This window comes from Spea bombifrons, chromosome 8, assembly GCF_027358695.1.
Source record: "Spea bombifrons isolate aSpeBom1 chromosome 8, aSpeBom1.2.pri, whole genome shotgun sequence".
Lineage (NCBI taxonomy): Eukaryota > Metazoa > Chordata > Amphibia > Anura > Pelobatidae > Spea > Spea bombifrons.
Window position 1 is genome coordinate 20,865,645 of NC_071094.1, and position 13,991 is coordinate 20,879,635.

General features: G+C 41.7%; 1 protein-coding gene across 1 annotated transcript; it reads left to right on the forward strand.

Moving 5' to 3' along the window:
• Positions 1-3,961: 3,961 nt before the first annotated feature.
• Positions 3,962-9,612, forward strand: XKRX (XK related X-linked). Its single transcript, XM_053474195.1, has 3 exons — positions 3,962-4,473; positions 7,680-7,942; positions 8,736-9,612. The coding sequence occupies exons 1-3, from the start codon at positions 4,154-4,156 to the stop codon at positions 9,461-9,463; spliced, it is 1,311 nt and encodes a 436-aa protein (XP_053330170.1). The 5' UTR covers positions 3,962-4,153; the 3' UTR covers positions 9,464-9,612.
• Positions 9,613-13,991: the final 4,379 nt, after the last annotated feature.

Consider the following 13,991-nt stretch of genomic DNA (forward strand, 5'->3'; position numbering starts at 1 on the left):
CTTGATTCCAGTCTGCTCTTAGCTTCAGCTCTGTTTCCTTTATAAGGTGTGTCCCACCCATTTGTTCTGTTTGTCTCAGTCTGCAGTCTAAAGGTATGTCCTTCTCGGTTCTGTGTTTGGATTCAATGTTTAGTTTATCAGTACTTTCGTATGCAGGGCTTAGCATTAGGACCCACCATCATTGGAGTACTTTGGCGTAGTGGTGGGCTAAACATACTATGGCCATATGATGTGATGGAATCTCCAATTGTTATCTCATAGTCCTAGGCTAGTTCCTGTATTCATGTTTGTCTGTCTCTTATGTACTTTTGCCCTCCTTCCCTGAATCATCTGAGGATTTCGGTTCCTCTCTCCTCTCCCCATGTCCCAGTTAAGATGTCCTATCCTTGCTTAAAGGAGAAGCACCTGAGGATTCTGGCTCCTCACTCCTTCCCCTGTGTTCCTTGCATTGTTCCCTGTCCTTTGTTGTGCCCTGTATCATGTATTTCTTGTCTGGTTATGTTCCTTGCTTGGTCTCCCTGTTCCATGCTCTGTCCTTGCTTGCTACATTTCTGTTGATACTCTGCTTAGCTTCCTTACTCCCAGCCTGCAGCATCCTGCACATGATTCCAGTGCTATGTCTCATGCCTGTTCCAGGGTGCCTGCAGGATATCTCCAAGTTTTGATGCTTTGTCAGATCCAAGTTTAGTTTGGATTTCCACATCCAGCCAAGTTTGGCTCTGCTCTGTTCTGGACTACATCTGCTGCTATGTCAGGGCGCTGGTATGTGGCTGCACAACCCTAGGTGCTCAACACCCGGGTGAGTGTGGTCGCCCTGCACCAGGTCCTGTCCAACTTCACTACTGCGCAATACCTCCTGAACTCCATCTTTGGGCGCTCTGGGTCTTTACAGTCGTTTGTATTGACCCAGTCTGTGACACTGGTTTGGGATATACCGGTATATACCGTATTGGCCCGAATATAGGCCGCACTTTTTTCCCCCACTTTAAGTCTTTAAAGTGGGGGTGCGGCCTATATTCGGGGTCTAGCGCCCGACGCCCGGGACATGCGGTCCCGGGCGCCGGGCAGGCAGCGGGGTTAGGATACAGGCAGCGGTGCAGGGGACCTGTATCCTACTGTCTGATACGCTCAGACAGCCTCCCGTGCCTGCTCTTCCCACGGGGGGAGTGCCGGCACGGGAGGTTGTCTAAGCGCATCGTCCGAACGTCCGCACGATGCATTTTACACCCCCCCCCAACTTACCAGAGCAGACTCCCAGGTGTCTTGCGGCACCGGGAGTTGTATACACGATGTGCATAGATGTCCCCCTCCGGCCCCGCAAGACACCCGGGAGTCTGCTCTGGTAAGTTGGGGGGGGGGACAGAGTGGCAGCATATCTCGGGGGGGGGGGAGAGGACAGAGTGGCAGCATATCTCGGGGGGGGGGAGGACAGAGTGGCAGCATATCTCGGGGGGGGAGAGGACAGAGTGGCAGCATATCTCGGGGGGGGGGGGAGAGGACAGAGTGGCAGCATATCTCGGGGGGGGGGGGGAGAGGACAGAGTGGCAGCATATCTCGGGGGGGGAGGACAGAGTGGCAGCATATCTCGGGGGGGGGAGAGGACAGACTGGCAGCATGTTTTTTGGTGCTTTTTTAAAGAAAAAAACTTTTTCTTTAAAAAAGCACCAAACCTTTAGGGTGCGGCCTATATACGGGGGCGGCCTATATCCGAGCCAATACGGTATATTTATTTACATTACATTTTGTCCATGGAAGGCATATAAGGGTTACCTCCTTATTGATTCCCATAAGGTTTTCTAGCATAAGATGAGCGCTCCGCTACACACTAGTGAATTTGGATAGATGGTGGCAATGTTTATAATTTTTCCAAAGACAGCTGGTTTGATAATAGATCACTCATTTCTAAATTGGACATTTAAAAGCGAAATGGTCAGGGTAGCAACTCAGGAACTGGGATTGGTAAAACAGGAATAGAAGCAGAAGATCTATAAAGCATATTAGACTTTGCTAAAAAGATATGCGTAAAGGATGGTGATGGGTCTCCGTCAAAGAAGCTGTCAACAGTGTATTGAGTCGTTTCATTTTATTACATAAATAACAGTAGGGCAGTGGTGGGGACTGTCATACACACATACATGTTAGAATGGAGGGAAATTGTATTCACAGATGTGGGAGTCTGAATTCCACTTAATAGTTTTGGTTGTCACTGCTAGTTTAAAATCTCCCTTGATACCAAAGACATAAAGTTGTATTGATATGCTCACTACAGAAATAACATACTGACTTGGGTTCATTCACTACAGAAATAAAGTACATTTTAATGTGCACTACACAAATGTATGTGTATGTGAGTATTTCAATGAACAAGAGAAACCTTAGCACATGTAATCCCATTGGATGTCTGCCAAATGCCTGAAATTGAATTCCCATACCAATGTAATGCAAGGCCTTAAGAAAGAAGCTACAGAAGCCTCGTTTTTATTAGTAAGACAAAACAATGGGTACATTCATTCATAAAATGTATCAAGTATCATCTGCTTCCAATCCTCTTCCATTCATACACTGACTTTAATCATTGAATTAGTCAAATCCATATTTATATATATATATATATATATATATATATATATATATATATAATCCAGGGGATTTCTGGATTATTTCGCAGTAAATTGTGAAAATGTGTGCACACAAACACGGTTACAGTCTGATATACATACAATGTGGCCCCAGGATAATTAAATGGACAACAAACAAGTTCACCTGCCTTATAAAAACACGAATGAATTAATACTACTTGGTCAGAAGGACAAGGATTAAAGTGAGATATAAAACATATTCCTTAATATTAATGATAAGGATATAAACAATGAAGAATAAATACAGTATGGATTCTATAGCTCTGGACAATTGAGTATATTTTTAACATTTACCACATGCCTTATTGTAAGGATATTTATATTATACAATATACCGTAAGCACTCAATTGACCCTATGCGAAATAATAATGAGAACAGAAACGACAAGACAAGTGATAAAATAAAAAAGAGAGTAGTGAGTAAGGACAGGGACTGCAGAAAATGTCTTGTGGCATGTTGTCGCCTATTTATACAAGTCTTACCTTGCAACCGCCTTAATTTGCCTGGGCAGGGTTCTAAATACTTTGCTTTGCTTGCTTTCAAGTCAGCTGTTGCCAGAAGCAAGCAATGCAAACAGGAAGTCAAAGAGTTAACCGACAAGCAATGTCTATAGTCGGTCTGTGGCTATATTAGGCAATGGGTTATGCCTGAAGAGAGGACGGGGTCATGGTTACTCCGCAAAATAATCCCTGGGGGAGAAGAAATATACCTGAAAATTAGAAATAAGCAGAGAGGGATACAGCAGCTAGCTGAAGACGAAAGCGTGAGAGGAACGCAGGTAAGGAGGCGCCGCATCTGTGTACACGAACGCGAGCCATCGCCCTGTTAAAGGAGCCGTGTCACTGCGATCGCTCGTGTGGAAAATACACATATTAATGGTAAATTGCTTTAAATGCACGCGCGCAAGACCAAGGGGTTTTCGCCTTATATTTAATCCCTAATGGGAAACAAAGTGTTTGTACAAGGAGCTGGGAAAGGTTTCTTTTAACTTGCGTCTACTCGGTTAAATACAGAATATGCATGTCCGCGATCGCCCTGATGGCACAAAACACATTTACATAGAAAGTGTTACCAAGTAACTATTTTAATATAATGTTTTCTTCGCTCATACAAATTTCCTAATGCTATTTCACACAGGCGCAGACTAACCAATGGGTGGGATCTGTCACCCAGCAGAGAAGTGCACACACCTGCTGCTAGCGATCAGCCAGACGCCGGCTGCGAAGGGATCCCGGACCGAACTCTAGCACGAAAACTACAGCCCTGGTTTCACTGGTCTCCACCCTAAAGTGCGTAAAAAGGAAATCAAAGACGGTAAAACAAGGCAGTTTATCTGCTTCTTGATGAACATGTCTCTGGAGAAGTTGCTGATTGTGTCAATACAACCAGCTGTTGCTTGAGCTTTTTGCCAATTCCCGCGCCTTCTTTCTGGCCCCGTATACTCTGCATATTTTTTTTGAGGTCCCTTTGCCCCAGCAGGCTCACTTTGACGCGGTGTTAAGTCTGTCGCAGGATGGACGCTGTGTACGAGACTCCACACACCGACAAGTCTGTACAGAACGGAGATTATGTGGCTGTTCGATCCAAGACCCATCCTCCTTTAAGTATCCTGACATCTACGGTCCTGTTTTGTGCGGAAAGTGTGGCTGCTGCAGTAGTAGCTGCGGAGTACAGCCGAACGGAAGATGTGGTTTGGATGTCTTTGACCATTGTCTTCCTGCTGGTTCCTTCAGTCATGGTGCAGCTTACGTTGACATTCATCCACCGGGACCTCGGGAGAGATCGTCCCCTTATTCTGTTTATGCACCTATTGCAACTTGGGCCGCTCGTCAGGTATGTATATATATAATGACATACATGAAGCAATAATGCGTGCAGCTATGTGATGAGTGATATGTCTGTGTTTTTATTGCGGACACATGAATAGATACAACAACAAAAAAATCTCCCCATTCTCCCAAAACACGACTGGTATCACAATACACGATGTACACGCGTGTCTGTCATCGAGAGTACAGTAAACAAATGCAAACGCTTCCCACGTCAGTGTAACGCTGGATGTAAATACGTATGGATTAACCCCCTCATGACCATGTTTATTTTTAAAACTATATATGATGTCAGGAAATATGTGACTGTATGCATATGTCTCAGATATTTTACCAGATACGTTAATAATGCAAGTCCATTCCCTATACTTATTTTTTTTAAACACATTTCTATTGAAGTTCATTTTTAAAACTTACGCAAATTGGTACGTGTTGTTCTGTCTTGTTTTCCTTCTCCCCATGCCTCTCTCTAGCAAAATCATGCAGTGTTCCTATGTTTACTGCCAGTGGCGACTCTAGAAACAATATAAAGGGGGGGCACACAAGATACCACAGTCAAACTGGGGGGGCATTCATAATTTCCAAAAGTAATGCGCTATGGAATTATACTTTTGTTATTGGGCTAAAATAATACTTGATCATGGGAAGCCTGAAGCTGCAATTGAGTGCGACTAATCCTTGAAATAAATATTATAACACCATAAATAACTTTTCCACTAAATGATTTCAGCAATCACACTCCTATCATACCCAGGCAACCAGTAAATGCTGGTACCTAGGCATGATGGGACTGTGCTTGCTGTGATTGCTATTAGCAATCACACTCCTATCATGCCAGTTCAGCCAGTACATGCTGGTACAAGGTGGCTGTAAGTGATGTGTAGACCCCATACTGCTGGCAGCATCAATACACAAGGGGGGCAACTAGCTAGGTTTCAGCATGTACTGGCTGACTTGGCATGATAGGAGTGTGATTGCTAACAGCAATCACAGTCCCATCATGCCTAGGTTCCAGCACTTACACACCCATGCTATCACACACACACACTCATTCATTCATATACTCATTCATTCACAGATTAATTCCCTCAATCACGCATACTCATTCAAACACCCTCCCCACCCCCTTACCTGCACTGCAGCTCCTCGATGCCGCTCACAGACTTCAGCAGAGGGCGCGGCCTCCCTCTGCGTTCTCTGGTACTGCACAGAGGAAGCAAGACTGGAGCAGAGTCATGTGATGTCACGTGAACTCCGCTAGGTTCCGCTTCCTCTATGCAGTACAGAAGAACCTCCCACAGGTAAGTAGCCTGGCCTCGAGGTGCGGCCCACGTAAGATCGGTTGCCCTGGCTGCCGATCCTTCGCGGGCTGCACCCTCTCTCCTCCACATAAAAAATAAAATAAAATAAATAAATAAATAAAAAGACGGGATTTAAAGTCGCATTGCGACTTTATTCCAAATTCGGCAGGGGGGCAACAGAGGGGGCAAGGATTAACCTAGGGGGGGCAATTGCCCCCCTGTAGCTACGCCACTGTTTACTGCACATGAGCTGAAGTGGTTCCTGAGAGAGTGCATGGTTGGTGAATGCCAGACTTAAAACTGCTTCTACACCAATCAGCCATAAAATTATGACCACCTGCCTAATATTGTGTAGGTCCCCCTTTAGCCACCAAAACAGCCCTGACCCGCCAAGGCATGGACCCCACTAGACAACCAAAGGTGTTCTGTAGAATCTGGCACTAAGACGTTAGCAGCAGATCCTTTTTGTTTTGCAAGGTGTGGCCTCCATGGATCGGACTTGTTTGTCCAGCATATCCCACAGATGCTCCAGCTAAGGGACCCACACGCACCCAGCCATCCACGTGATGTAAAAGAAAACGTGATTCATCAGACCTGGCTGGCTTCTTACATTGCGCCGTAGTCCAGTGCTTATGCTCACTGGCCCATTGTAGGTGCTTTCAGCAGTGGACAGGGGTCAGCAACAAACTGTGATGCACTGTTTGTTCTTGCAGCTTTCAATCAGTACCAGCATTAACTTTTTCAGCAATTTGGGCTACAGTAGCTCATCTGTTGAATCTGACCACACGGGCCAGCCTTCGCCGTCAGTCCATCAGTGAGCCTTGGCCGCCCATGACCCTGTCGCCGATTCTAGCAGGAAAAATGGACAAGCGTAAGCATCTGAACTTGTTGGATGCAGCTGTCAGCACTAATCAAAAGTAGCCCAAGGAAGGGTCGAGACCTAAATCCTCTGGGTCGCGGGAGCGAGGTCTTGACGCAACCTGCTACCCACCCATTTTCCCTTTAAATGGGGGTGTTTCCCACTGACGTCAATGGGCAGTCCTGGCCGCGTCCTGCCAGGGAAGGCTCCAGGAAGCCTACTGGTTGCAACATGGAATTGTAGTGGCATTCAACGTATTTACATATATATTGGCATATTTTATGTTTTTATATGTGCAAAAAAAAAAATCCCAGTGGCAACGTCGCCTACTGTTGACTACAGTTATCATCATGCTCTGCGTAAGCATGAAGAGAGCTGTAAGAAGTTTCTTGTATTACAGACCCAAAGTACCATCAATGTCCGTGAGTGCTGACTAGAGATGGTGATAGTTTGTGAAGGAGCATCAGCTTAATTGTTTTGCAAGGTTAACATGTTTTATGTTGCTTAAAATGTACAAACTACAAACACTGTTTGAATGAAAGAGTACATGTGTTGGCTGGCATCTACATATAGTACTAAAATACTCTAATTGCAAGTATAATAACTATTGATGGCCTATAGTAGGCATTAAAAATGCAACTGCTAAATTTCTCCATTTTGTTACTACATTTTAAATGGATGATAAGTCATATCTTCTGTAGAATTAACAAAGAATCATTTGAATTAGGGTTTCCACATGTGCCAACACCTATTCACTCTCTAGCCATACTCTTGATGAATATGTGTAATACTTTTTTATCGCATGATTATATAACCCAAAAGGTCAAAATGATGAAATCACATACAGGCTTGCTCAGTGTTCTATGCATTAAAAAAAGGCCAAGGTCAAAGGGCTTCACTTGCCAGTTTTTTGGGTTTGCCTCTTAGCAAAACACCATTTCTGAAAGTAATTGTGTCCTAATTTTGCCGAACCCGTATCTTTTTTTGTTTTTGTTTTGTTTTTTAATCTAAAGAATGGTTTTATAAAAATATTCTTCTCTTGTCATCTAGATGTGTGGAAGCCTTAGTAGTTTACTTTCAGATGGGTCGTGAGGAGGAGCCCTACGTGAGTATCTCTCGGAAAAAACATTTGCATCGTTCAGGTATAATAGAAGAAGAAGAGCGTGAAGTGGGGCATTCTTTGAGGAGGATGGCTACTCATCGCAATGCCTTCAAACGTACAGCTGTTGTGCAGGCGTTCCTGGGTTCCACTCCACAGCTTACCCTCCAGTTGTATGTCAGTGTGTTGGAGAGGTACATTCCTCCAGCACGAGGTGAGCCATTAACGGGCAGCATGCAAACCTTTAAAAATAAAAGCAAGTGGGGCTTAAAATTATACTATATTGAAAAAAAATAAACGTGTCCAAGTTTGATATAAGTCTTGAGTTGATTTGACCGGTGTACATAACCCCCCACCACCACAAAACTACAGCATAGTGTGCTCTGTTAAGTACTTTGTGACCCTAAGACATATCCTTGGTCATCTATGGCTTGTTTTATAGGACATAATAATATAATAGTGTATCATTCTTCTTGCACCACTGAGGAAACATGGGAGATCAGAGGGTCTTTTGCTAGATTCTTGCTTAGTGATCCCATGGAACAGTGCTTGACACAAGAATACACCAAAATAACTGCAGTGTCAGTCCAGTCCTCACCAGAAACACTGAAAATAAAAAGGTCCCCAGAGGGTCTGTCCGTTTTCATCTTTGAAAAATAAAAATGGTTAAAAAATATAAATTATATTAAAAATACATCTCCAGTAATGTCACAATGACCATCCAGTTCAAAGTGGAAACTCTGAGGTCTTTAAAGACCTCAAAAGGTTTTCAATTTAAAAAAAAAAAAAAAAAACAACGAAAAAAAAAAAAACAGGTTCCCAACAACTAACTTTTACCCCTCCAACTAGATAAATACATTAAAAATAATGACCCAATCCAAAATTCAAATTTAAGTAAAAAGATGTATTATAAAATTAAAAATGAATAAAAATAAAACCATGAGCATTAATCTAAGAATGATACATTGTATTGTAATACTAAATTTTACATTTCTTTTACTTCTCAGCTGTTCTTATGGCCATGTCTCTGGCCTCTACGACGTATGGTGCTTCAGTCCTTAATGTTTTAGCTATCCAGATAAAGTATGATGACTACAAGTTCCATTTGAGTGTGCCAGCCATTCTGTGCGTTTTGCTGTGGAGATGCCTGGAGATAGCCACCCGTGTCACTGTGCTAGTGCTTTTTTGCTCAGCCCTAAAAGCTTGGGTCACTGCTGTGGTACTGACCAATTTAGTAGTGCTCTTCTTTATGCCATGGATACGCTTCTGGAGAACTGGGGCACGTTTACCTGAAAACGTTGAAAAGAACTTTAGCTGGATTGGCACGTTGACCGTACTGGGGACAGTAACCTTGCTCTATTCGGCAATCAATATGTTCTGCTGGTCTGCTGTTCAGCTCAATTTAGCGGAAAGGGACCTTATTGACCAGGCCCAAAATTGGGGGAGATTAAGTCTCCACTATTCCCTACGGTTGATGGAGAATGCAGCCCTCATCTTACTATGGTACTTTTACAAAGAGGATGGGTTTGAATATTTTTGCTCCCCTTTCCTGGTAGTACAACTTGTAGTGGGATATTTGACTGCCATTGCCTTCATGCTCCTCTTCTATCAGTACTTTCACCCCTGTCGCTCGCTTTTCAGCCACAATGTGTCCGATTTCCTTATGTGTGTTTGTTGCAGAAAGAACAGAGGATTTAAATATGGAAAGAATGGCAACAAGGAGAGTATTGTGTAAGCACAAACGTATCATGTGAAAAAGTGCTACTTTTCCAACTCTGTACTCATGGATGCCCCCGCTGTATTTGGTGCCTGAGTTTTGGAATTGTGTTTGTTCACCACATTGTGACATGCACCGATATTTTGGAAATATATTTCAGAAAGATGGATGTGTGGTATGCTCCAAAGCCTAAAATTTGAAACTGTTGCTGAATGCGTTTCAAATTAAGCGTTGGTCCTGAATATCAACTTTGTACGAGGAAGAAGTGACTGCATAGCCTGCCAATTACATTTATGGGACATTCTTTAGGACCCTCCTGCACATCCCACCCGCACCATGCTCTTCCCTCTGCCCTGCTAGGGCAGGGCTCTCAACAGTGGCCTGTGACACATCATGGAAGCCGGGTCCCCCTGCATGCCTAGGCCGCATACGATGGTACCATCTAAATAATTGAAAACATTAATGTAATTCAAATGCAAACTTGAATAGAATGCATAAATAGAAAGTTTGTACTGTTTGTCTAAAAGGCCTAGAAGGAACACTGTTTAAAATTTTCTTAAAATTAACATTTAAATGTTAAATGCATATGGCCCTTTCCGCACTCTCCCACTATTTTCTGTGCAGAAGATCATGCATGTGATATGCTTACTTCCAGTCGGCTCAAGAACTGGCTAGGTGAAAGTTGCGGGCAGAGGTTTGTTCAGACCCAGTGCCCATGTGTAGAAACCCACTGATTGGTAGCTTTAAGGTAAATCTTTGATTTCTATGCTGAGAAACTATTGACAACAGAGACTGTGAAATTGATGTACATAACTACAAGCCACAGGAGCATGCTTCACTGCTGCGGTTAGCCATATCAAGTATGTGTTTTAATGGACACTAACCCCTGCATATGTTATATTTAACAAATGGCTGTTACCCTTGCCAGTATTATCTTGCTTTGGTATTTTCACATGTGATTTTAAAGAGACAATTTAGTAGGGTTTTCTTATTTTTATTACGCAAACTTGATTTTTTTTTTTTTTCGTTAAATTATTGAAGATTTTTTTTCTGTAAAGCTTTGTATAAAAGGTTTTCATTGTGCTTAAAAAATGTTAAAATGCCTGTTCATAATAATTTGAATAGCGGTATCAGATTGATTAATTACAATTTTAAATAAAAGCACAAATGATGAATTTGGATGGTTTTACACAGTGAGGAGCCTGATGTGATATTGTGGTATGCTTAAACACAGGCTTAGATATCACTGCTCATGGGCACCAAACGTGATTTTCCCATATTGGTCAAACATTCTAGCCAGTCTTCTATTTTTTTTTTGGTTTAATCATGCTTTATATCCAGTTGTACATATTGCAAAATACAGAAATCATTTAACCTACAATAATATACAGGCAGATACATTGTACTATAGAAAATATACAATAAATCACTGTTTGAAGAAAGGTACATCAACGTGGTTGATATTGATTGGAGGAATGGAGAAAAGGCTGTCCACACTTGTTGCTCTGCCCTTTGGTGGAAGTACTCTGGGGGGGGTCTGGCCAACAGAGCTGAAACCAGTGACAAGCGGACTAAGAATCCAGAAGAAGCAGTACTGTGGGAATGGAGAGAGGGAAGAGGTCAGAAGACCTAGAGTTCTTTTTTTTTTTTTTTTTTTTTTTTTTTTTTTTTTTAAATAAAAAAAAACAACTTTTCTTGTCCTGAGAAAGAACTATAAAACTAAATGGGAGAGATGAAAATTGCAGCTGAACACTAGCACCACAAATGTGTTACAACTTGGTCACAAAAGGGGAAAAAAATGCTTATTTGAAGACTAGACATTTACTAGGTATTGCAAATGCTGGTATTTTAACCCTTTCCATGCACTCATTTTACAACCAGCCTTTGTCAAAAATGTATTTTTTTTTTCTTCAGGTATAAATTTACCACTCCTGGTATATGTCCCTGTCAAACAGCCCGATATGTGTTCAGCAACATCTCTTGAGTACAGCAGTACCATTATGGTGTTCGTTAAAATGCTTTATGAGGGGCTATTTTATTAAAAAGGGAACTTAAATAAATAAATAAATAAAATAGAGGTAAATCATTAAATGACCTATGTTTGGCTTTGGCCAAATTAGGAAATCAAAACAAAATAAACCCCTCTAATACCTTAAGTGAGGAAATAAAAATAATACAAAAAGATATAAAATTGAAATTAGATGACGAAACAAAAAGTCTTTAAAAAGACTACAATATAGACAGTTCTATAGCAACAATCAGGTAGGTAGAGATGTTTCAAATAATGTAAAACTTAGAAATAAAATGAATATCATATACCAGGGGTGTCCAAGTTTTTTCTGCAGTGGGCCACTTCATCAGAATTGTATACGTGTGTGGGCCGCACTGTGTGAAAATATGGCCTTTAATAAAATATGCAGATTAAAGTAAATTACACAAAACCTTTACTTTTCCTCTCACTGATTTCTGGGCCTAGAAAGTTTTGTGACTACAAATTCAGGATTCTGGATAAGTTAAAAATTGAAAATGACCCCCCACATACTTTTAATAAAAGTAAGTTGCACACCAAAATTGTACAAAAAAATGATATATTATGATTGTTAACAGCAATATCAGGCATACCCAAATTCCAGCATGTACTGGTTGGCTGGGCATTGTACCAGTAATTTTTGTCCAATTTTAGTGTGTAACCATGCTTTTATTAAAAGTAACACACCACAATTGGACAAAAAAAATCAACAATATGACTTGGCATGATAGGAGTGTGATTGCTAACAGCAAACACACTCTTTTTATACCCAGGCAACCAATAAATGCTGGAACCTGATGATGGGACTGTGATTGCTGTTAGCAGATTGCTGTTAGCAATCACACTCCTATCATGCCAAGTCAGCCAGTACATGCTGGTACAGGGTGGCTGTAAGTGCAGACCCCATACTGCTGGCAGCATCAATACACAAGGGGGCAGCTAGCCAGGTTTCAGCATGTACTGGCTGACTTAGCATGATAGGAGTGTGATTGCTAACAGCAATCACAGTCCCATCATGCCTAGGTTCCAGCACTTACGCATCCATGCTATCACACACACATTCATTCATTAATATACTCATTCATTCACACATCCATTCCCTCACAGGCACACTCATTCAAACAACCTCCACCACCCCCTTACCTACTACAGCTCTCGATGCCGCTCACAGACTTCAGCAGGGGGCGCGGCCTCCCTCGTTCTCCCCACAGAGGAGACAGGACTGGAGCAGAGAATAGACCCTCCCACAAGTAAGCGGCATAGCTTGTGATCCTGGCTGCCGATCTCACGCGGGCCGCACCTCGGGGGTCACGCGGGCCGCATTTGGCCCGCGGGCCCCATGTTGGATGCCCCTGTCATATACAATGGATGAATTTATTTGTCTACACAGGAAATGCTTCTTATTTTAAAGTATTATAGAATTTACCCAAAACTAAACCTATCTGCTGAAGAATATAGGAATTTTTTTTACTAAGCTAAATTTGCTATCTATGTCCTCAGACACGTTGGAAATACTAAATGCGCTGTTCACACGAGATTGGCAAAGTTATAAGCGTAATGAAAAAAAGATAAAGCTCCCGGCCCGACGGATTTTCAGCTTTGTTTTTTTAAAATTGCAGCACCTCTAATTACACCTATATTGGAAAGAATCTTTAATGAAATGAGAAGGGAATGCGATAATATACTTTTCTAAAAATTTGGCAATGAGATTAAAAAAATGATGGATAACTTCACCCAGATCAAACAGGTTTTATACTACGGAGATCTGGAGAAGATAACGTTAGAAAACGTATTAATATTATAGAAATTATTAACCAACATTTTGTTGGGAAGATCCGTGACTCACAAACGGCAGTTGGCAAGAAACATAGATCATTCATTCTATAGTTTCTAAATGCCCTTGAGTGCCTGGAGCCTTTTTCTATAGTTTCTAAATGCGTCATGATCACCTGTAAGAGATGGTTCGCTTTCATTCTCTGACTGTTCCAGTTTTACTGGTTCTAAAACATACAGAATTGGGTATTCCAGTGTAACGTAATTTTGCTTGCAGTACTACACAAACAAATGGGGAATTCATTAGGAGTGACTGTTCATGAAACTGGAACATGCCAGCTACTTAATATTAGTGTGCATTACCGCAGACCGACCCTAGTGAGCCCTAGTGTCCTTTATGATGTATAGGTAAATCAGTGTTTTGGATCAAGTTGTCTTCTGTATTTATATCATTGTTAATTTTATATTCTCCTCTCTTGAATAGCGATACAGAATCTGCTGACACTCAATAAAATGTAATAATGATAAAGTGAGAATTAACTCAGCCCAGCTGGGCACAAGCCAATATCTGGATGGCTAGAAGGTACCTCTTTATTTTACTATTTTGTACACCTTTTCCCCATAATTGGCTTTAAATTGTCATTTAGTTGGAAATTCTAAAAGAAAACAAACTGCTTTTGCAAGTTTGTGTTTGTGTTTGCGTAATGTATACTGTGTTTATTCAATCTGTGCTGTTAAATAAGA

What these genes read in the sequence shown, in the direction of transcription:
- XKRX (XM_053474195.1), top strand. Translation starts at nt 4,154, where the DNA reads ATGGACGCTGTGTACGAGACTCCACACACCGACAAGTCTGTACAGAAC. An exon ending in CAACTTGGGCCGCTCGTCAG is followed by an intron (nt 4,474 to 7,679) that starts GTATGTATATAT and finishes CTTGTCATCTAG; the next exon opens with ATGTGTGGAAGCCTTAGTAG. An exon ending in GTACATTCCTCCAGCACGAG is followed by an intron (nt 7,943 to 8,735) that starts GTGAGCCATTAA and finishes TTTACTTCTCAG; the next exon opens with CTGTTCTTATGGCCATGTCT.